Source organism: Mauremys mutica, chromosome 2, assembly GCF_020497125.1.
Source record: "Mauremys mutica isolate MM-2020 ecotype Southern chromosome 2, ASM2049712v1, whole genome shotgun sequence".
NCBI lineage: Eukaryota > Metazoa > Chordata > Testudines > Geoemydidae > Mauremys > Mauremys mutica.
This window is the reverse complement of record NC_059073.1, coordinates 152,865,475-152,888,373: the sequence shown is the minus strand read 5'-3', so window position 1 is coordinate 152,888,373 and position 22,899 is coordinate 152,865,475. Positions and strand designations below refer to the sequence as shown.

Here is a 22,899-nt window from a genome sequence, read left to right as displayed (position 1 = left end):
GTGGCCCTGAACCCTAAGGAGTGGGTAAGGATAGGTGCTTTTCACCTGGAGCCCTATTAATTGGGAAAAGGTGGGGGTGCCTAAATTAACCGGGTTATGCTTGGAGCCCTACAGACTGGGAAAAGGTGGGGTGCCGTAATGTGTGCAGGTAACATCCCTACAAATAACCACTTTTGGGAGGAATGTGGGGTGAGGATACAACTACACCTTATCTTTAAAGGAAACTGTGTATGGAGGTTCTGAAGTGAGGGCACAGATCTCTGAAATCCTCCTAGAGGAAGTGATGAATACTAAGAAGGTCACTTTCCAGAAGAGGTATAGAAGGGAACATGGTGCTAGGGGCTCAAATGGTGGGCCCATAAACTTTGATCAGACCTGATTGGGATCCTAAGGAAGGACGGGCTCTCATACTTGGGGGTACATCTTCTCTAGGCCCTTAAGGAAACAGATAGACATCTAATGTGAGAATATGGACCAACCTGAGGGTGAAAATTGTCTCTCAACACAGGGAGGAAGAGGGAGCCTGTAGCGAGTCGGTGTGGCTCCCCTCCGGCCCAGCAGAGGGAGCCCCTTGCCAGACGCCCAAGTGGGCTGAGACACCACTTCCTGTCCCCGCCCCCCGGAAGTCAAGGGGCGGGACAGGAAGTATAAAAGGAAGACGCCAGAGCTCAGTCAGGAGCCAGCAGCCGCCGGGAGCAGACGTGCCGGCGGGAGCTCCTGCCCGGGAGCCTTCTAGGAACCAAGGCAGCTGCCCAGACTGGCCTCCGCTTCCCCGCGCCCACTACGAGGAGGAGGAGCCGCCAGAGCCGCCCCGTGACAGGTACTGGGACCACCCGCCGGACCGCCCCTGCGCCCCCCCCGAAGAGGAGCCGCCGGGGCTTCCCCGGCCCTGCTTCCCGGAGGAACCGCCGGAGCAGGCCTGGCCGGACTTTCCGGAGGCACTACCCGACCTCCCCCCAAGCCCGGACCCGGAGGAGCCGAGGACCTTTGACTGGCCCGAACCTGGTACAAGTGTGCAGGTAGGCCCCGAGGGGGATATGGAGTGTAGCCCGGGGATAACCGACCCCTGTCAGGCTACGGACACTGAGGTCCCCATGTCAGTGTGTTGCGGTCAGGACCCCACTGACCAGCGGCCGTGAGAGCCGCTAATAGGGCCCCGGGCTGGAACATAGTGGAGTGGGTGGGCCTGTGTTCCCCCTGCCACCCCACTCGCGGGTGGCAGTTTCCCCCTCACCTCAGCGCTCAGGCACGGAAGCCTGCAATTAACTTTGCTGTTGCTCAGCCCCTGCTCCAGAGGCCTGAGCTTATATTGACTTTGCTGTTGCTCAGCCCCTGCTCCAGAGGCCTGAGCCTATATTGACTTTGCTGTTGCTCAGCCCCTGCTCCAGAGGCCTGAGCTTATATTGACTTTGCTGTTGCTCAGCCCCTGCTCCAGAGGCCTGAGCCTATACTGACTTTGCTGTTGCTCAGCCCCTGCTCCAGAGGCCTGAGCCTATACTGACTTTGCTGTTGCTCAGCCCCTGCTCCAGAGGCCTGAGCTTATATTGACTTTGCTGTTGCTCAGCCCCTGCTCCAGAGGCCTGAGCCTATATTGACTTTGCTGTTGCTCAGCCCCTGCTCCAGAGGCCTGAGCTTATATTGACTTTGCTGTTGCTCAGCCCCTGCTCCAGAGGCCTGAGCTTATACTGACTTTGCTGTTGCTCAGCCCCTGCTCCAGAGGCCTGAGCCTATATTGACTTTGCTGTTGCTCAGCCCCTGCTCCAGAGGCCTGAGCTTATACTGACTTTGCTGTTGCTCAGCCCCTGCTCCAGAGGCCTGAGCCTATATTGACTTTGCTGTTGCTCAGCCCCTGCTCCAGAGGCCTGAGCCTATATTGACTTTGCTGTTGCTCAGCCCCCGATCCAGAGGCCTGAGCCTATATTGACTTTGCTGTTGCCCAGCCCCCGCTCCAGAGGCCTGGGCTTATCCTGACTGTGCGGGTGCCCGGCTCCTGCTATAAGGGTCTGCGCCCAAGGACTGCTGTCCGGCTGCCCGCCCTAACTGAGGGCCGGGGCGTATACTTAGTGACCGTGTGCCTCGTGCGGCCCCTGCCTGAGGGTCTGGACCTGGACCTACATCGAGACTGATTGCTGTTATCCAGCCCCCCTGCTCCAGAGGGACTGGACTTATATTGAGACTGATTGCCGTTATCCAGCCCCCCGGCTCCAGAGGGACTGGACCCATATTGAGACTGATTGCTGTTATCCAGCCCCCCTGCTCCAGAGGGTCTGGACTTCCCACGTAGAGGGGACAAGGAGCGAGTCGGTGTGGCTCCCCTCCGGCCCAGCAGGAGGGTTGAGCCCCGACGCGCCAGCTTACACTGGTGCCTTCTCTGAGGACCACTGACGAACTCCTACCCTGTGAGTAAGGGTAACAAAGCAGAGGGGAGAGGGTTACCCCCCCCCCGAGGACCAAGCATGGATATGGAACGCCTAATTCAGCGCCTTGTGGAAGGCCAAGAGCGGCAGCAGGCTGCTCAGATGCAGCAGCAACAGCACCAGCAGGCCGCACAGCTTGAGCAACAACAGCAGCGGGATGCCGCCCACCTCCGGCTCACCCAGGAGCTACACGCGGCCCAGATGGAGCAGCAGCAGCAGCTGCTACAACAGCTGGGGACCCAGCTCCAACAGCTCCTGGTTAACCCCCCTCGCCCCACGGGAGGACCGGTTGGCGAGGGGGCAGGGAACCCCCGGATGGCGGCTCCCCTCCGCTTGACTAAGATGGGCCCGGATGATGACCCCGAAGCCTTTCTGGTCACTTTTGAGCGCGTGGCCCTAGTCGCAGGGTGGGCCCGGGAGCATTGGGCCACACTGCTGGCCCCGTACCTGACCGGGGCGGCCCAGACAGCATACCGGGACTTAGCGACGGAGGACGCGCGCGACTATGACCAGGTAAAAGCGGCTATCCTAGACGCACTGGACATCAGCCCCGAGACGTTCCGGCAACGATTCCGAGGCCAGACGTACCCATCCGGCGCCCGGCCGCGGGCGGTGGCACAGATGTTAAAGGAGGCCGCCCGCCGCTGGCTCCTCCCCGAACACCAGACCGCGGAACAAGTAACCGAACAAGTCATTTTAGAGCAGTTTGTTAGCATCCTGCCCTCCCGAGGAAGGGCCTGGGTGCTCCGCCATCGCCCGGCGACGCTCGCAGTGGCGGTGTCACTTATGGAAGACTTCCTTGCCGCCGAGACGGCGACGGGGCCGACCCTTCCGCGGCCCAGCACTAAGCCCGAGGCCGCCCGCCCCGAGAAAAGGGGGAGCCCCGCGAGCGCCGTGCGACCTCCTGGCCGCACGCTCGCCTCGCCCCCGGAGTCTCGAACCCGGTGGCAGGAAGCCGGACCCCGAACAAGACCGGCCGGCCCCAGTCCCGGAGCCCCGGGGGTCCGGCGAAGCCCGCCCCGGAGTCCAAGCCAAAGGGCCGTTCGGAGTCACCGGCCTGAGCTCGGTCCGTGCTTTGGTTGCGGGAAGTTGGGGCACCTCCAGAGGGATTGCCCCAACATGGACTGTAGCTACGGACAGGTTTGGGCGGGACACAACCGGGCCCGGCCGGCCCTGCATCCTAAACTCACCGTCAACGCGGTTGTTGGGGGCCGGAGCGTCGAGGCCCTGATCGACTCCGGCTGTGGCCAGACACTAGTCCGCCAGGGCTTGGGACCCCGAGCAGACCCCAGTCTGCAACCGATACACTTGCAGTGTATTCACGGCGATGTCCCGCCGTATCCCAGCGCCCGAGTCTCCCTGACGGTCGCGGGGGTCACCCGGAGCTTAACCGTCGGCCTTGCTCCCCACTTGGCGTATCCCGTTGTCCTCGGTCGAGACTGGCCCGCCTTCGAAGAAGTGCTTCGAGCTACACCGACCCTAGAAGCGGAACCCCGGGAGCCCCTCCCCGAGTCCACCGGGGTCGCCATTGAGGGAGAGCCCGCAGCTACAGACGACACGGAGAGGCCATCGGGACCCACCCGGGACCCCCACCTCTACACCGATTTCTGCCGCGACCAGCGAGCCGACCCCACGCTCGGCCACTGTTACGAGCAGCTCGCGGCGGTGGATGGGGCCATCCTGGACCCCCAACGGGCAGCCCAATGGCCACACTTCGAGCTACGCCGCGACCGACTCTATCGAATAGACCGAGATTCCCGCACTCGCGAACCACAGGTTCAGCTATTAGTCCCCCAGTGTCACCGGCGGGCCGTACTGAAGTTGGCCCACGATGTGCCGGCCGCCGGGCATCTGGGGCAGGAAAAGACTTTGGCAAGGATCCTGGGGCGGTTCTTCTGGCCAGGGATCTATCCCGACGTCCAGAAGTACTGTAGCTCATGCCCACAATGCCAACTCGCCGCTCCACCAGGGGTGCCTCGAGCATCCCTGGTCCCTATGCCACTCATGGAGACACCCTTTGAGCGGGTTGCCATGGACCTTGTGGGGACCCTGCCGAAAAGCACGGCCGGGTTCCGGTACGTTTTGGTCCTTGTCGACTACGCCACCCGGTTCCCGGAGGCCGTCCCGCTACGAAGTACGACCGCCCAGGCTATTTCCAAGGAGCTGGTAAAAATATTCGCATGAGTTGGACTCCCCCGGGAGATTTTAACGGACCAGGGAACCAATTTCACCTCTAGACTGTTGAGACAAGTATGCGCCATCTTGGGGGTAAAACAGCTCCGCACGTCAGTATACCATCCGCAAACGGACGGACTGGTGGAGCGTTTCAATCGCACCCTCAAGGGGATGATGCGGAAGTTCCCACCAGAGGAGCTCCGCTACTGGGACCAGTTCCTACCAGCCCTGCTGTTGGCCATCCGGGAAGTCCCCCAGTCTTTGACGAGGTTCTCCCCATTTGAACTCCTGTATGGACGCCGGCCGCGGGGCCTCCTAGACCTGATGCGGGAAACCTGGGAGCAGTCGGCCTCCCCGGCCCAGGGCCTCCTGGAATATGTCCTACAGTTACAGGGGTACTTGTCCCAAGCCGGGACCCTCGCACGGGAGAACTTAAAGAAGGCCCAGGAGCAACAAGAGCGAGCCTATAACCAAGGGGCTCGAGACCGGGAGTTTAAGCCGGGGGACCGAGTCCTACTCCTCCTCCCGTCCAGCGAGTCCAAGTTATTGGCTCGCTGGCAGGGACCATATGAGGTCGTCCGAAAGGTGGGAGCGGTCAATTACGAGGTACGGCCCGATAGCCGCAAAGGGACTCAGCGGTACCACATAAATCTGCTAAAACCCTGGCACGACCGGGAGGGCCTCTTAATCAACCCGTACCCGCCTGAGCCAGAATTGGGCCCCCGAGTGCCCGAAACAGACGACCCCCCGACCCCCCTGCTTGGCGAGTCACTCTCCGAGGACCAGCACAAACAAGCCAAGTGTCTCCTACAGGCCTTCCAAAAGACCTTTACCGCCGTCCCGGGGTACACTACGTTGGTCTGCCACTCAATTCAAACGGAGCCCGGAAAGGTGGTCCGAGAGACAACCCGTCCGCTGCCCTACAGGATGCGGAAGGCCGTGGAGGAAGAGGTACAAGCGATGCTGGCTCTGGGGGTCATTGAGCCCTCCCTAAGCGAGTGGCGTAGTCCCATAGTCCTGGTGCCCAAGCCCGATGGCACCCGTCGGTTCTGCATCGACTTCCGGGGGGTGAATGCCATCTCCCGTTTCGATGCCTACCCGATGCCCCGAGTGGACGAGCTATTGGACCGACTGGGAGAGGCCCGATTTATTACCACCCTGGACCTCAGCAAGGGATACTGGCAAATCCCCCTTGAGGAGACCTCTAAAGAGAAGACAGCCTTTGCCACCCCGACGGGACTGTACCAGTTCACCAGGATGCCCTTCGGTCTCCACGGGGCCCCCGCGACCTTCCAGAGGCTGATGGATCGCCTGCTTCAAACCCATCACGACTATGCTGCCGCGTATCTGGACGACGTGGTCGTCTATAGTCGTCGGTGGGAAGACCATCTGCCCCGGGTCGCGGCCGTCCTGAGGTCCCTAAGACAGGCGGGGTTGACGGCTAACCCCAAGAAGTGCCGGATCGCCTGGCAGGAGACTACATACCTAGGGTACACTGTTGGCAGGGGGCAGGTAAAACCCCTGGTGGGAAAGGTCCAGGCCTTAATGGAATGCCCGACCCCAACCACCAAACGGCATGTCCGGCAGTTCTTAGGCCTGGTCGGGTATTACCGGAGGTTTGTTCCCCAGTTTGCCTCCATAGCGGCACCCCTCACCGGCCTACTAACAAAGGACAGCCCCCGGCAACTGAAGTGGACCCCAGAATGCGAGTCAGCCTTCCGGCGCCTCCAGGAATGCCTCTGTCGGGAACCGGTCCTGTATAGCCCGGACTTCGATCGTGGGTTCGTCCTACAGACCGACGCCTCCGAGGTAGGACTGGGGGCCGTCCTGTCCCAGGAGGTGGAGGGGCAGGACCACCCTGTGCTGTACTTAAGCCGTAAGCTGTTCCCCCGTGAGCGGAATTACGCGGTGGTGGAAAAGGAGGCGCTGGCCATAAAGTGGGCCTGCGAAGCCCTCCGTTTCTACCACTTGGGGGCGCCGTTTACTCTGGTCACAGACCATGCCCCCCTCACCTGGCTAACGCGGATGAAAGACAAGAATGCCCGCATCATGAGGTGGTACCTGGCCTTGCAGCCATATGCGTTCACTATTCTGCACCGGGCTGGCAAGGACCATGCGAACGCCGACTTCATGTCCCGTATTGGGGGAATGGAAGGGTCTGGCCCCGATCGGCGGGAGCCAGACTTGAGGGGGGGGGGGTGTAGCGAGTCGGTGTGGCTCCCCTCCGGCCCAGCAGAGGGAGCCCCTTGCCAGACGCCCAAGTGGGCTGAGACACCACTTCCTGTCCCCGCCCCCCGGAAGTCAAGGGGCGGGACAGGAAGTATAAAAGGAAGACGCCAGAGCTCAGTCAGGAGCCAGCAGCCGCCGGGAGCAGACGTGCCGGCGGGAGCTCCTGCCCGGGAGCCTTCTAGGAACCAAGGCAGCTGCCCAGACTGGCCTCCGCTTCCCCGCGCCCACTACGAGGAGGAGGAGCCGCCAGAGCCGCCCCGTGACAGGTACTGGGACCACCCGCCGGACCGCCCCTGCGCCCCCCCCGAAGAGGAGCCGCCGGGGCTTCCCCGGCCCTGCTTCCCGGAGGAACCGCCGGAGCAGGCCTGGCCGGACTTTCCGGAGGCACTACCCGACCTCCCCCCAAGCCTGGACCCGGAGGAGCCGAGGACCTTTGACTGGCCCGAACCTGGTACAAGTGTGCAGGTAGGCCCCGAGGGGGATATGGAGTGTAGCCCGGGGATAGGCGACCCCTGTCAGGCTACGGACACTGAGGTCCCCATGTCAGTGTGTTGCGGTCAGGACCCCACTGACCAGCGGCCGTGAGAGCCGCTAATAGGGCCCCGGGCTGGAACACAGTGGAGTGGGTGGGCCTGTGTTCCCCCTGCCACCCCACTCGCGGGTGGCAGTTTCCCCCTCACCTCAGCGCTCAGGCACGGAAGCCTGCAATTAACTTTGCTGTTGCTCAGCCCCTGCTCCAGAGGCCTGAGCTTATATTGACTTTGCTGTTGCTCAGCCCCTGCTCCAGAGGCCTGAGCCTATATTGACTTTGCTGTTGCTCAGCCCCTGCTCCAGAGGCCTGAGCTTATATTGACTTTGCTGTTGCTCAGCCCCTGCTCCAGAGGCCTGAGCTTATATTGACTTTGCTGTTGCTCAGCCCCTGCTCCAGAGGCCTGAGCCTATACTGACTTTGCTGTTGCTCAGCCCCTGCTCCAGAGGCCTGAGCCTATACTGACTTTGCTGTTGCTCAGCCCCTGCTCCAGAGGCCTGAGCCTATACTGACTTTGCTGTTGCTCAGCCCCTGCTCCAGAGGCCTGAGCTTATACTGACTTTGCTGTTGCTCAGCCCCTGCTCCAGAGGCCTGAGCTTATACTGACTTTGCTGTTGCTCAGCCCCTGCTCCAGAGGCCTGAGCCTATATTGACTTTGCTGTTGCTCAGCCCCTGCTCCAGAGGCCTGAGCCTATATTGACTTTGCTGTTGCTCAGCCCCCGATCCAGAGGCCTGAGCCTATATTGACTTTGCTGTTGCCCAGCCCCCGCTCCAGAGGCCTGGGCTTATCCTGACTGTGCGGGTGCCCGGCTCCTGCTATAAGGGTCTGCGCCCAAGGACTGCTGTCCGGCTGCCCGCCCTAACTGAGGGCCGGGGCGTATACTTAGTGACCGTGTGCCTCGTGCGGCCCCTGCCTGAGGGTCTGGACCTGGACCTACATCGAGACTGATTGCTGTTATCCAGCCCCCCTGCTCCAGAGGGACTGGACTTATATTGAGACTGATTGCCGTTATCCAGCCCCCCGGCTCCAGAGGGACTGGACCCATATTGAGACTGATTGCTGTTATCCAGCCCCCCCTGCTCCAGAGGGTCTGGACTTCCCACGTAGAGGGGACAAGGAGCGAGTCGGTGTGGCTCCCCTCCGGCCCAGCAGGAGGGTTGAGCCCCGACGCGCCAGCTTACAGAGCCCCTCCCTCTTTGTTGATATAGAACTTCCACAATGTCCGTTATGTTGTCTGTGAGAACCAAGATATTCTTGCTTGCAAGATGAGGTAGGAATGTCCAACATACCAGGCAGACTTCCCTGAGCTCTCTGACATTGGTGTGGAGCTCTTTCTTAGTCCAAATGCCTTGGGACCTGAGGGGCCTCAAGTAAGCTTCCCAACCTTGTGCTGATGCGTCAGAGACCAGGGAAATTGACAGTTGGGGGCTGAGAAAATAGGATGCCTGTGCAAATCATTAATGGAGCTAACCACCAGTTAAGGGAAGTGAGAACCAGGAAAGAAATCATGAGGACTGAGTCCAGATGGTGGTGGATTGGAAAGTATACCGAGGCCAGTATGTCTGGAGAGACCTGAGGCATAGTCTTGCACACTGGACCACATAAGGACATGAGACCAGTAGCCCAGCAGCTTCAGGCAAGATTGGGCTGTGGTAACCAGTTTCTCTTTGAGGTGTGCTCTGAGGGCCATGATTGCCTAGAAATAACCTTCCAGGAGGAAGGCCCAGGCCTGTGCAGAGTCAAGCACCACTCCAAAAAATCTATCATCTGTACCGGGATGAGGATGGACTTTTGAACGTTTATTAGCAGGCCTAAGGGTTGGAAAAGACAACTGAATAACAAGGATGTTGTACTCCACCTGAGCTCTGGACCGACCTTTGACCAGCCAGTCATCCAGATATGTGTAAAGTTGCACCCCCTTGCCTCCTCAGGAAGGCCATCACTACCATCAGGCACTTTGTAAACATGTCCAGGCGAAACAGGAGGACTGCAAACTGGTAGTGTGTATGGCCTTCAACGAATCTGAGGAACCTCCCGTGTCCTCAGAAGATAGTGATATGAAAGTAAGCAACACTTAAATCGAAGATGGTGTACCAGTCCCCTGGATCTAGGGAGGGAATGATGGAAGCCAATGAGACCATGTGGAACTTTAGCATATTGAGTTATCAGTTGAGCTAGCACGAGTCTAGAATAGGTCTGAGATCACCTTTTGTCTTTTGGGTTTAGGAAATAACAGGAGTAGAATCTCTGGCCCCTTAGGTTCTGTGGAACCTCCTTCCACAGTAACCACTCTTAGGAGGGACTGAACCTTCTAGGCTAGGAGTTGCTTGTGAGAAGGCTTCCAGAAGAGGGGAAGGTAGGGAGGGAGTGTGGAGAGTGGGGTAGAACTGAACTGGATGGTATATCCCACTTTGACTGTGCTCAGCACCCAACAGTCTGTAGTAATATAAGACCAGGCCTGAAGGAAGTGGGACAGGTAGCCCACAAAGTGAGGGGAACAGGATCCCAGAATTCTGAAACTGGTATAATGTCCTTGAGCGTGCCAGAAAAAGCCTGCTTGGAGCCACCTGAATGTCTGGGAGAGGTGGGCATTGATGCTGAGAATCTGCTCCTAAAGCCCCTTCTTCTTTTCCTCTGTGGGTCCTGCCCAGCCAGCATAGGAAAGTACCAGGAGGACTGCTGATGCTTACAGTGCTTCCTTGAAGTCACCAGAGTATACAAACCCAGGGACTTTAGGGTTTTCCTGGGGTCTTTCAGACTGTGGAGATTTGCATCATTCTGAACTGAGAAGAGTATAAAGCCCCTCAAAGGGCAGGTTCTGCAGGGTTTGTTGTACCTTCAGTGGGAGGCCAGAGAATTAGATCCACAAGCCCTGATGCATGGCCACAGTGGAGGACATGGACCTAGCAGCCAAATCAGCTGCATCCAGGGCTGCTTGCAAGGAGGCCCTTCCTGTAGATATCCCCTCTTCTACAAGTGAGGAGAATTCCAGTCTGGCCTCTTGCCAGAGAGAGTCCTTAAAAGTTGACATGGAGTCTCATGTCTTGAAGTCATATCTGCTGCTGTTAACTTACATAAACTTTGTTAAAGAAAGTTTCATACTCCAGTTTGATCAAGTCCATTAGCTGGTGGATATTTGGACGTAGGATTACACATGCAAATCAATATGGTTCAGCAAATCTTGTAAGCTCAGCTGCACTGAACTAAGGACTATTATCAGTAATGATTTGCTCTGGAATCCCCCATATAAATGAGAGGTACTTGCTTGCTGTTTTAATTCTTTTGATAAGATGAGAAACCCTAGGTCTCCCCAAGTACACCACAGGTGGATAGTTAGTTTAATAATCTGTAATGGCTGCATAGTATGTACCTGAAGCATAAATAAATCTATACCCAATTTTCACATGAAGATTCTTCCTTCAGATCTATAAAATCTTTTGATTATTAAATCTGTAGTGCGAAGAGAAACCAGTTAATTGCCAGATCTTCAATAACTGTATATATTTTTGACCAATGATGCTATTTGACTTATTCACCATTTGCATTTTTCTATTACTAAATGACTCTCATTCCCAAGTATCGATAAGCTTTTTCATCCATGCAGGAGTTACAATTCTTTCATTAGAACTCAATCTCTGATTGTTCTGCATTGCTTACTATGGATGAACGCTTTTCCATCTTTGGAGAGGCAATTGTTAGCAAGGTCTCTGATAGTCTCTTTGGCAACTTCTTGTTGCACAGCTGCAGAAATGGCACACATACATCAATCTGATTAGACAGACTTCAGTTTATGAAGTGGGGGGAAAAAAGCTATGGGATATGTATTTTAGTCTCATGCTTGGGACCATGTCTCCATTGAATAACTGATTTCCTTCTGCATATTTTCCAGATAGTATTTCTGCATTGTTAATATTATTTACTTATGAGAAAGTGCATTCCCCCAGACTATTTTGAGACGGCAATGAGAGCAGTTTGAGGTTTGTTGTGGGGGGGTGATCTGATGGGCAATGATATAGTTGTGGAAAACATGTATCCATCAGCAATTCCAAAGGTGTCTGGGTTTGGACAGGTGCATATTTGCATTCCAAAGGTTATCATTTCACTGCATGGATACACACTGGGTTTATTATCTGTCACTAAATTTTTTAAAGTGTATATAAAAGTTAATTGTAAAAACCCAAGTTTAGAGAAGCTTCCTGTGCTGATCTGATCCTATAGGGAACTTGCAGGCCTCTCCTACATAACAACCCCCTTCTCTTTCCCAACATACTCTGGATGCCTCCCAGTCTACCGTTTTCTTAAGGAATGATTTTCTGTGCCCTGCAGTGTGACTGGCGACTGATTTTTCCTCCCCTCTCCTGGTGTCTTCAAGAGGAAGAGGGTAGTCAGTTCACTCCTACAGAATTTTTGTGGATTACCTTATCCTCTCTGAGGTTCCCCCATGTTCAATCACTCCTGCGGTGTCTTCTCCTTTGGCCACCACTGGAGTATCTCACCTGTTGTTTTATACTAACTTGATGTGTGAGTAGGTGATGACTGCCACATGGAAAAGATAAAGGACATGCTCCTTTTACCAGCTAAGGTTGTTTTGCCTTTTCAAGGTTCTCAAGCTGAAGGATCAGGGTTCTGTACCAGCTCCCCTTGTGTACACATTATACAGTAATCAAGTCTGTCTGCAACACATATTTACCTCTGTTTCTCCCAGGTTTTCCCCAGGAAAGTCATCTGTAGTGGCCAAATGATATAAATGAAGTTACTTTTGTTTTACTGAGTCTCAGATGTTGAAGCACTCAGGACTGTTTGCAAGTGTGAGGGAAGAATTAATGAGAAACAAGGAGAGTGTTGTGGAAGAGAAAAAAGATTGATCGATAAGTGGGAGGATCTACCAAGACAAGGGGAAACAAGATGAAGAGTGAAAAGAAAAAAAACATAAGAACAAAAGAAATAAAAAATAATAGAACTGGAGGGGAAGGGCAGAAAAATAGTGAGATCAGGTAAATCCAGAAGAAGGTACCCTCAGACAAAGCCAAGACGACAATAAAATTAATGAAAATAATATTGTTAGAACATTGTCCATCAGATAAAAAAACAGTATGTGATGTTTTTCCTCTCCAGCTTCATACTTACACTAATATATCCTAACTACTAAAATGCAGCTGCAGAGGCAGACCTTGGCAGTACTGATTTAATTCAGCAATAAAATACAACAGAGCATGCAGTGATATGATTAAAGTATACTTCCGATGCATACAAGCCTGAGGTGAGTATTTCTAGAGCACCCAAGAAGTGTATTAATCAGTATTCTGTCTCTTAATTGCAATTATAAAATGGACATTTTAACAAAAGAATAAGTATATAGAGTTTCTCTTTATTTGTGTACATAAGCCCAATAATGATGAATGAGGCATCTTCCAAACGCAAATCAGAAACAATAAAGAAACATGCATTTATCATCTTATATAACTCAGTGATTGACAGCTAAGTTGGGCAGCATATTTCCTGTTATTTATTCAAAAGTTAACCATGTCTTACCAAAGTTTCACGCTAAATTACATCCACCCCCTCTAGAGACCAGCATGGAAGGCAGGCCATTACAAAACACTTTGGACATCGTCAACAGGCACAAAAGAAATATCAAAACTATTCCAGCATACTTGTCACTAGAGTTTTTTATTTCTGTGTGCTGTACAAATCTACCATGCACTATCCATTTGTAAACTGGGACATTCTTTTTAAGAGCAAGACTGAACATAGGAACTGGCATACTGGACTCTAAAGCTGTGGTCCATCTAGTTCAGCACCCTTTCTACTTTAGTGGCCAATGCCAACTGGTAATGCATATGAATTAAATTCAAAGCTTTTTTAAAACCATCCCATTTTACGGTTTCAGTAAGTCTGCTGATCCCTGATCTGTTTCTGATACATATTCTTAAGAGTTTCTGGACTTTCAGATCCTAGATGATAAGTTAACAGGTGCCTTTCAATCTTGTAAGGAAACAAAGGAAGGTTCTCTAACAAGGGAGTTTGTGGAATTTCCCTCATTGGAGGTTTTTAAGAACAGGTTAGAGAAACACCTCTCCATGATGGTTTAGGTTTAGTCCTCCTGCCTCAGACAGGGGCATGGACTAGATGGCCTCTTGAGGCCCCTTCCAGCCTACATTTCTATGATTCTATCATACTGTTTTGAAAACAAAGTAGAAGAGCTTTATTCCAATTCCAGCATCCTGATCTAAGGTAGGGGCTTTACCATACACAAACTTCCCATTATACACAGCATGAAATCCTTATAATAATCCAGCAACAAATAACTCTGCAGCATGCCCATGTGGATTATTACCAGGGAATTCCTATTTCTGCATCTGCCTAAATAATGAAAAGTAGCTTCCATGTCTGCTGCCCACAGAAAGAGCATTCATTGGCAGTGATACCTTGGCTTGTGTTAAAAGAGGATCCTCGGTGGAGGTGGTGGTGGTTGTTTTAAGTTGTTTTATCTTGCATTATAACACATGCATGTGTACAGACAACAAGGGGCAGGGGCTAGCTTTGTTATTCTTATAAATCACATACCTCTACCCACTCGGTCTCAAGACGTGTGTGTGTGTAGATATATATATATATATATATAATATTTAACAGCCCGATATCCACACTCCCTGGACTAGTGACTACTAAAGGATGACAATTCCTCACCTATGGACAAAACCAACTTACTGTAATGTGTTTGTGTTACATGGTTTTTAACTGAATGACAAATCCATATTTTAAAAATCCACTTTAAGCATTATGACATGGCTAGAGATGTCTTTGTTCTCTATAGCAAAAAAAAAGATTAAGATATTTCTTGTAACTTGTACATGGTGCTTTTTACTTATATGAATCTAGCTGAGTTACAAGTGTAATATGCTTTCATATGCTATCTTCTACTTACCCTATAGTTTGCTCACAATGTTAATATCTCATATTAGTACTCATCATTTCTTTACTGCTTTCTTTCTGCCTATCTCACTAGCATGAAAATGTATAGGAGGATGTCACAAGCTTAATTTTTTGTTTAACTGGCTTCTCTTCACTCCCTCCCACCTTGCACATTTTTTGGGGTCGAGGTTAGTTTTGTGGATTTGGGTTTTGTTAAGGAAAAAGTCAGAACACACTTATGAGTTGTGCATTTTGTTCTGACCCAGAATCTTACCACTTTCAGAACAAAATGCACAACTCATAAGTGTGATAGATTTGACCTATTGGACTGGCACTCCCTCTGAAGACCTCTATGAGGGCCAGGGGAACCTGCAGTGTGAGTTAATTGGGAATAACTAAAGTAAAGTGAGTATCTGCCTGAGGTCTGAATCAGATGCCTGGAGGCTCAACCAGTTGAACAGCTGCAAAACAACTCAGCAGCAGACAAAAATAAGTGTTAAGAGACAGGATGGCATGGTCATGCTCCCTTTTATGATCCACAACCCTGCACAGGCCCCACTTCTCAAGCTCAGTTCCAGTCCTTCCACCCTAGCGTACTCTCCCCACAGCGCAGCTCCAAACACTATCATCATCTTCTCACCTGACTCACCTCCAGCTCCTTCATCTCCCTCTCTCTCTCTCCACAGGCACAGCTCTGATTTCCACACCCCCACCCTAAAAAAATCTTGCCCCCCTCTCTTCAGTCTTTTTCTGCACAGCTCCAATTCTCTACACCAATCAACCTCCTTCTCCTCTTTGGCACGGCTCTATTTTCATAGGATCATGGAATTGGAAGGGACCTCGAGAAGTCATCTAGTTCAGTCCCCTTCACTCAAGGCAGAGCTAAATATTATCTAGACCATTCCTGACAGGTGTTTGTCCAACCTGCTCTTAAAAATCTCCAGTGATGGAGATTCTACAACCTCCCTAGGCAATTTATTCCAGTGCTTAACCACTCTGAAGTTAGGAATATTTTCCTAATGTCCAACCGAAACCGCCCTTGCTGCAATTTAAGCCCATTGCTTCTTGTCCTATCCTCAGAGGTTAAGAAGAACAATTTTTCCCTCTCCTCCTTGTAACAACCTTTTATGTACTTGAAAACTGTTATCTTATTCCCTCTCAGTCTTCTCTTCTCCAGACTAAACAAACCCATTTTTTCAACTTTCCCTCATAGATCATGTTTTCTAGACCTTAAATCATTTTTGTTGCTCTTCTCTGGATTTTCTCCAATTTGTCCACATCTTTCCTGAAATGTGGCACCCAGAACTGGACTCAATACTCCAGTCGAGGCCTAATCAGTGCAGAGTAGAGCAGAAGAATTACTTCTCATGTCTTACTTATAATACTCCTGGTAATACGTCCCAGAATGATGTTTGCTTTTTTTTGCAACAGTGTTTCACTGTTGACTCATATTTAGCTTGTGATCCACTATGATCCCCAGATCACTTTCTGCAATACTCCTTCCTAGGCAGTCATTTCCTATTTTGTAGGTATGTAACTGATTGTTCCTTCCTAAGTGGAGTACTGTACTATTGGGTTATCCGGGAGAGGGGGCGGGCGGAAGCCCGCCCCATGCTAACGGATCCTCCCCCCAGCCCAAGGGGAGGATCCACAGGGCCACGGAAACCCACTAAGTGCGGGGGACAACTAATAAAAGAACAGGGACAGGAGTGAGGTCAAAGGGTCATAAGGAGGGAGCCTGATGGGGACACCGAGCAGAGAACCCCGGACAGCGCCCACTGCTCCTCGAAGGCGTCAAGGGAGCCAGCGGACGCCGCCCAGAGGAACTCTGCCCGGAGACGTGAGCGGACGAGGGACCGGAAACAAGCCCCACAGTCGCAGGAGTCTCCGTCGGCCAACCTCCTCTCCCTGGTCGCGTGGATGGCTTTTTTTGCCAGGGCGAGGAGGAGGTTGACCAGGAGGTCCCGCGACTTTGTGGGGCCACGGATAGGGAGTGCATGGATAAGGAGGTGAGGGGAAAAGTGCAGCCAGAAACGTAACAGAATGTCGGTGAGGAGCCGGTATAGGGGCTGCAACCTGGCGCACTCTAGGTAAGCATGCGCCAGGGTCTCCCTCACGCCGCAGAAGGGGCAGGTGTCCGGGACAGGGGTGAACCGCGCCAAGTACACGCCCGTGCTCACGGCCCCGTGAAGGAGCCGCCAGCTGATATCCCCGGCGGGCCTCGGGACCAGGGTGGAGTACAGGCTGGCCCACCGGGGCTCCTCACCCTCCACAGGTGGCAAGAGGTCCCGCCACTTGGTGTCGGGGCGGGACACGAGGGCGAGGAAGTGGACGGTATGGAGCACGAGCGCGTAGAGTTGTTTCCTTGGCGCGGTTTGGAAATGGACCGGCTGCAGATCGTGCAGCCGGCTGGCGGAGAAGGGGCGGGGGGGCCGGTCGGGTCCACGGGGCAGGGGCCCGATGAAGAGGTCCGGAGGGCTCGGGGTGGAGGGTGGGCGGGGCGTGCCCTCGCGCAGGACCCGGTCGAGGTAAGCCCGAGCAGCGGGCGGCAAAGCGGCCTTCACCTCCTGTAGTACGAGCCGGGGAGTACAAGGTCTGGAGAGCCCCATCCGCCGAGCGAGCGTCAGGGGATCCAGCCAGTCTCCCCGGTCGTAGTCCAGGAGGTCTCCGACCCTGGTGGCTTCTGCCAGGACCAACCTCTGGCGCACCGCGGGGGACTCCGCCACCTGCACACGGAGCTGAGGGTTGTGTAGCAGGGGCTCCGCGAGGAGGTCTGCCCCCTCGGTGGCCGCCACGGACCTGGTCGCAGAGAACAGCTTCCAGGTCCGGAGGAGGTCCTGGTAGAAGACCGGCAGCCCGGAGAGGTCTCGCGGAAGGCCCCTCGGGTCGAGATAAAGGAGCTGCCGGTCGTATCGGAGCCCTCGGAAGCGGCGCAGGAAGGCGTGCGCCAGGGCTCTCCATGCCGGACTACCTGCACCATAAAGGAGCCTCTGCAGTGCCTGGAGGCGGAAGACGTGGACCTGAGTGCGGAGGCACTTCAGGCCCTGCCCTCCCTCCTCCAGGGGCAGGTGGAGTACCCCTGCAGGGACCCAGTGCAGTCCTGGCCAAAAGAACTCCAGCACCACCCGCCGGAGGTCGGTCAGGAACACCGGGGCCGGGACCAGGGTGTTGAGCCGGTACCAGAGCATGGACAGGACCAGTTGATTGAGCACCAGTGCCCTCCCTCGGAGGGAAAGGCACCGGAGGAGTCCTGTCCATTTCCGGAGCCGCTCCGCCACCCTGCCCTGCAAACCGTGCCAGTTCTCCGGCGGAGAGGGATGCGTGGCAGAAAGGTAAACGCCGAGATAGAGCAGCGGACCCGCGCTCCACCGGATGGCCTGAAGCGCGGGTGGGAGGGAGCTCGCCTGCCACCCGTCCCCTACCACCAAGCCAGAGCTCTTGACCCAGTTGACCCGGGCGGAGGAGGCCGCCGAGTACACGGCCTGGCAGGCCTCCACCCGCGCCAAGTCGCCCGGGTCCTGGACCACGAGGAGCACATCGTCGGCGTACGCCGACAGGACCAGCCGCAGCTCCGGCTCCCGAAGCACCAACCCCGTCAACCTCCTGCGGAGGAGACAGAGGAAGGGCTCGATCGCCAGGGCGTACAGCTGGCCCGAGAGGGGGCACCCCTGCCGCACTCCCCGCCCGAAGCTGACCGGCTCGGTCAGGGTCCAGTTGAGCCTGACCAGACACTCTGCGGAAGCGTACAGCACCTGGAGAAAACCCACAAACTGGGACCCGAAGCCTAACGCCTGCAGAGTGCCCAGGAGATACCCGTGGTCCACCCTGTCGAACGCCTTCTCCTGATCCAGGGACAGGAGGGCGAACGACAGACCATCCCTGCACCCAAGCTCCAAGAGATCCCGGACCAGATACAGGTTATCGAAGATGGTACGGCCCGGGACGGTGTAGGTCTGGTCTGGGTGGATCACGTCCTCCAGCACGGACCCTAGCCGAATCGAAATGGCCTTCGCGACAATTTTATAGTCCGTACTGAGGAGCGAGATGGGACGCCAATTCCGTAAATCGCGGAGGTCCCCCCTCTTCGGCAATAAAGCGAGCACGGCTCGCCTGCACGAGAGAGGGAGGACCCCGCTCCGCAAGGACTCGGCCCAGACGGTGACTAGGTCCGGGCCGAGGACGTCCCAGAACACGCGGTAGAACTCCACGGTCAGCCCGTCCATGCCCGGGGATTTATTGGTGGGCATGCGACGGAGGGCTTCCGAGAACTCGGCCAGAGTGAGAGGCAGCTCTAGCCGGTCCCGGTCGCCCGCGCTGACCGTCGGGAGTCCGTCCCAGAGCACTTTGCAAGCGGCAGGATCGGTCGGATCCGGGGAGAAAAGGCGCGCGTAGAAGGTCCGGGCCCTCTCGCACATCTCCGCCGGATCCGTGAGGGGGGAGCCGTCCGCCGCCAGGAGGCAGGTGACGTGCTTCTTGGCCCCCCTCCGTTTCTCCAGGGCGTAGAAGAAGCGGGAGCCGCGATCCATCTCCCGAAGGAGGCGGATGCGGGATCGAACAAAGGCGCCCCGGGCCCGATGGTCTTCGAGGACCCGGAGCTCCTCCCGCTTCTCCCGGCACGCTCCGCAAAGGGATGGATCCTCGGGGCTGGCGGCCAGACGCCTCTCCAGCTCTAAGACCTCCCGCTCCAACTGCCCTATCGCCGCATCCCTCCGTTGGCTGGCGCCCCGGGTGTAGTCACGGCAGAAGAGCCGGGCGCGCACCTTCCCCACGTCCCACCACCGCCGCGCCGAGGGAAAGGCGTGCCGCTGCCCTCGCCAGGCCAGCCAGAACTCCCGGAAGGACGCCACGAAGCCCCCATCCTCCAGCAAGCTGTTGTTGAAGTGCCAATAGGCCGGCCCCGGCCTCTCCGCGCAGAGAGAGGCCGTCACAGTGACGAGGTGGTGGTCCGAAAAAGGGGCCGGCCGGATGCTGGAGGACTGGGCCCGTGAGAGATGGAACCGGGACAGATAGATGCGGTCCAACCGGGAGTGGCACGACCGATGGGCTTCCACCCGGACATAGGTGTACGTGGAGGCGTCGTCCGGGTGGTGGTCGCGCCAGACGTCCACCAGGGAGTGATGGGCGACGATCTCCCTGAGGACGTCCGCGGCGGCCGGGCTCTGCTCGGTTCCCGACCGGTCCCGCTCTTCGAGGACGGTGTTAAAGTCCCCGCCCAGGACCAGGCACTCGCGAGGATCCAGGGAGCCGAGGAAGGCGGACGCCTGCCGATAGAACTGCAGCCGCTCCGGGGCAAATGCCGGGGCATAGATGTTGATGAGGTTGACCACAAGCCCCGCCATGCGGACCCGGAGGTGCAGCAGGCGGCCCGGCACAGCCTCGGCGACCCCCAGCACCTCTGGCCGTAGGTCGGGGGAGAACAGGGTAGCCACTCCAGCCTGATGGGTGGTGAGATGGCTGAAGTAGACCCCGTCCCCCCACTCCAGCCGCCAGTTAGCTTCGGCGGCCGGATCCGTGTGGGTCTCCTGCAGGAAAACCACGGAGTACCCCCCCTCCCGAAGGAAGGAGAGCACCTGGCTCCTGCGGAAACCCACCCTACAGCTCCGGGTGTTTAGTGTGGCAAAGGTGATGACTGCCATGAGGAGGGCTGGGGGGGATCTACGTCAGCAGGGGCGCTCACGGCTCCCGTTGGGCCGCGCAGCAAACTGTGGCCCACCCCGAAGGCGAGCAGGGAGTCACGGAAGCCGCGCGCCCGGTGGTAAGCCGCGACATTCCGCTTCCCGGTCCCCTTGCCCTCCCCTATGAGGGCCCGCGTGGCCAGGAGGAGCTGGTGGAAATCCCCCCAGCGCTGGAGAGCAAGCACGACCTTGTTGCGGGAGCCCCGGACGTCCTCCAGGAACTCCTGCAACTCCTCTCTCAGCACATGGGGGGGTGGGGCCTCTGGCGCAGCCCCGTGGTCGACTGGGACGGGCAAGCAAGGGGTGGACCCCGGCTCAGTGGGGGGCGGCGGAGGGAAGATTGCAGCCCCTAGTGGGTCGGGACTGTGAAATTCAAAGGCCGCTCCCTGGGAGTCATCCTCTGGGAAAGGGAAGGAGACAGCCCCAGGGGCGGCAATAATATCATGGGAGGTGGAGGGGGCAGGGTTGGGGTCAGGAGCAGGGGTGGGGGGAGGGAGAGAGACGGGACCCTGGGCCTCAGGAGCTGAGCCATTAGTAAGAGGCTCCTCGCGGCCAGGTAGGGGAGTTGGAGGGGAAGGGAGGGGGTCCCCAACGACACCGGGCTCAGGCTCAACGGCAGGCAGAGCAGCCTCGGCACGGGGAGATGCGGAACCCTCAGGGGGGCCCCCACCCGGGAAGGAACTCGATTGCTCCGCACCACCGAGGGACACCCCCGGTAGCCCATCTCCCTGCCACGAGGCACCGGCCGTCATCTCAACAGGCTCGGCGGCCAGCAGCGGGGTGCCATCCGCAGCCGGGCAGGTCGAGGAGTCCAGGGGACCCTCGGAGGCGGGAGCAGACGCAGCTGGAGGGTTGGTGGAGCACGGGGAAGGGGAAGCTGGGGTGAGGTCGGCTAGATCAAGGCCCGTCGGCAGAGGGTCGTCCTCCCCCGGGGTGACCGGGGTCAGACCCAGGGCCTCGATCTCCTCGAAGATGGAGGGGAGCTCGCCTCCCACCACCCCGGGGTCCTCCCCACTCGCGCCCGAGGCGACGCTCACCTCGGGTGTTGCAGGGGGTACAGGCGGTAAGGGACCAGGGGGGGCCGCAGCGGAGGCCTCCGCAGGGGGGGACTGCGGGGGAGGGATGGTGGTACCCTCCGGTGCTGCCACGTCTTCCCTAGCCGTCATCGGCAGATGGGTCAACCCCTGGGGCACGGCAGAAGGCTCGGTGTCGGCGGCCCCCTTTCTGGTCTTACGGGGGGCTTCCGCCTCAGGTGGCACGGGCAGAGCCCGAGCCTTCCGCTTGCCCCGCTTACCCTGTACCCGGGTCCAGCCCTCCATGGCATCGCCTGCGGGCTGGTCAACAGGGATTGGGTCAGGGGGCAGAGAAGACGGTTTTGGGGCTTGGAGAGGCACAGGTGGGACAACAGGAGGGAGGGAGGAATCCCCCTGGGGAGAGCCCCCTCCCATGCCCGGCAGTACCCCTGCCGCACCCTCCTCCACAGGCCCCGCCAGAGTGCAGGCAGCGGAGGCGGGGCTCTCCCGCTCATCTGGGCGCTCCTGAGAACGCACCCCTGAGGCCCGAGCGGGAGCAGTGACGGACCGAGGGGGAGGAGGGGCTGCTCTGGGTACCGGGCGGTCAGGGGCACCGGCGATGGCGGGGCCGGCACCCTGCCGGGGCTCGGGGGTCCCGAGAACTCCTCCGAGCCGGGCCAAGGGGCAGTCCCTCCGGACGTGCCCCGTCGCCCGGCAGAGGAAGCACCGGGCCTCCCCCGTCGAATAATGCACCCGGTAATGGGCCCCCTGGTAGGGAACCAGGAAAGACCCCTCAAGCGCCTCTCCGCCACGCGCCGCCGGCGGCAGTTGAAGCTGCACCTGCCGGCGGAACGAGAGAACGTGACGGAGGGCGGGGTCTTTGCAGCCCAAGGGGAGAGGGCTCACAATGGAAATGGGCTTCCCCAGGGTCGAGAGGGCGGGTAACAGGGCGGCATTGGGCAGGAAGGGAGGGACGGAGGTCAGGACGACACGGACCCCCAGGTCCTCCAGCGGCTCCAGGGGGACGAACACGCCCCCCACCGCCAGGCCCTTCTCCACCGCCTCCTGTGCGGCGGCCTCCGAGGCAAGGAAGAAGACCACCTTGCCGTACATTTTGGAGGCCGCCACGATGGCCGTGGGCCCCACCACCCTCGCCAACGCCCGCACGTAGGTCTCCACGTGGGGCGAGGCGGGCACCAGGAGGCAACGGACGCCGTGCTTCCGGGTCAAGGTGGGGAAGGGGCCCCGGCCGCTGTAGATGGTAGCGGAGGCGGCGGTCGGGGGAGATGACGTAGCGGCGGGCAGGGGGGCCGCCGCCACCTGGGCGTACACTCTGGGGGCCGAGGGAAGGACACCCGCAGAGCTGGTGGAGGGAACAGCGGGGAGGGACGCCGCGGCCGGTGGCGGGGCCGCGGCAGCGGGGGTAGGCTCCGCCATGGAGGGCTTCGTCTTCCTAGCGGGGCCCTTTCCCTTCTTTTTGCCCTGGCCCTTTCCGCCGGCTGGGGGGGCTCCCCCAGAGGCGGAAGGGGCGAGGGACGTGGCAGCAGCAGAGGGCACCCCGTCGGTCGTCGCTGCCGGCGCCTCAGCGGGAGCGGTGGCAGGTGGTCCGGCAGCAGCGGGTGAGGTCGAGACCGGGAGGCGTTTGGGGGGAGCAGGCGAGGGAGGGGGGACAGACGTCGTCCCGGGAATCCCACCCGCCGCGCCTCCCGCCATGCTGAATGGGGAGGGAGGGCAAACACCGGAGAAAGGGGATAGGGGTAAGGGACAGGTCACCTACTCCGCCCTGCTAGGCTGTGGGCAGGGAGGAGGGTGCCAACGATAGAGGGGGGGGGCAGATACGGGGACTATCGAGGACTTCGGGGGGGGTTAGTCACCGACAGAGGATTGGAATCCGGCTCCTCTAGCTGCACTAGGGGAGGGGGGGGGAGGGGAAACAAGAGCGATG

At 57.4% G+C, this 22,899-nt stretch overlaps 1 protein-coding gene across 1 annotated transcript in view; it reads right to left on the bottom strand.

The window, feature by feature from the left end:
- Positions 1-9,393: 9,393 nt before the first annotated feature.
- Positions 9,394-22,899, bottom strand: part of LOC123363225 (golgin subfamily A member 3-like) — a 78,067-nt gene continuing 64,561 nt past the window's right edge. The window contains exons 2-3 of the mRNA XM_045004103.1: positions 11,009-11,092; positions 9,394-9,458 (exon numbers count right to left, since the gene is read on the bottom strand). Of these exons, the coding sequence (XP_044860038.1) occupies positions 9,394-9,458; positions 11,009-11,092 (149 nt within the window). The remainder of the gene's footprint in view (positions 9,459-11,008; positions 11,093-22,899) is intronic.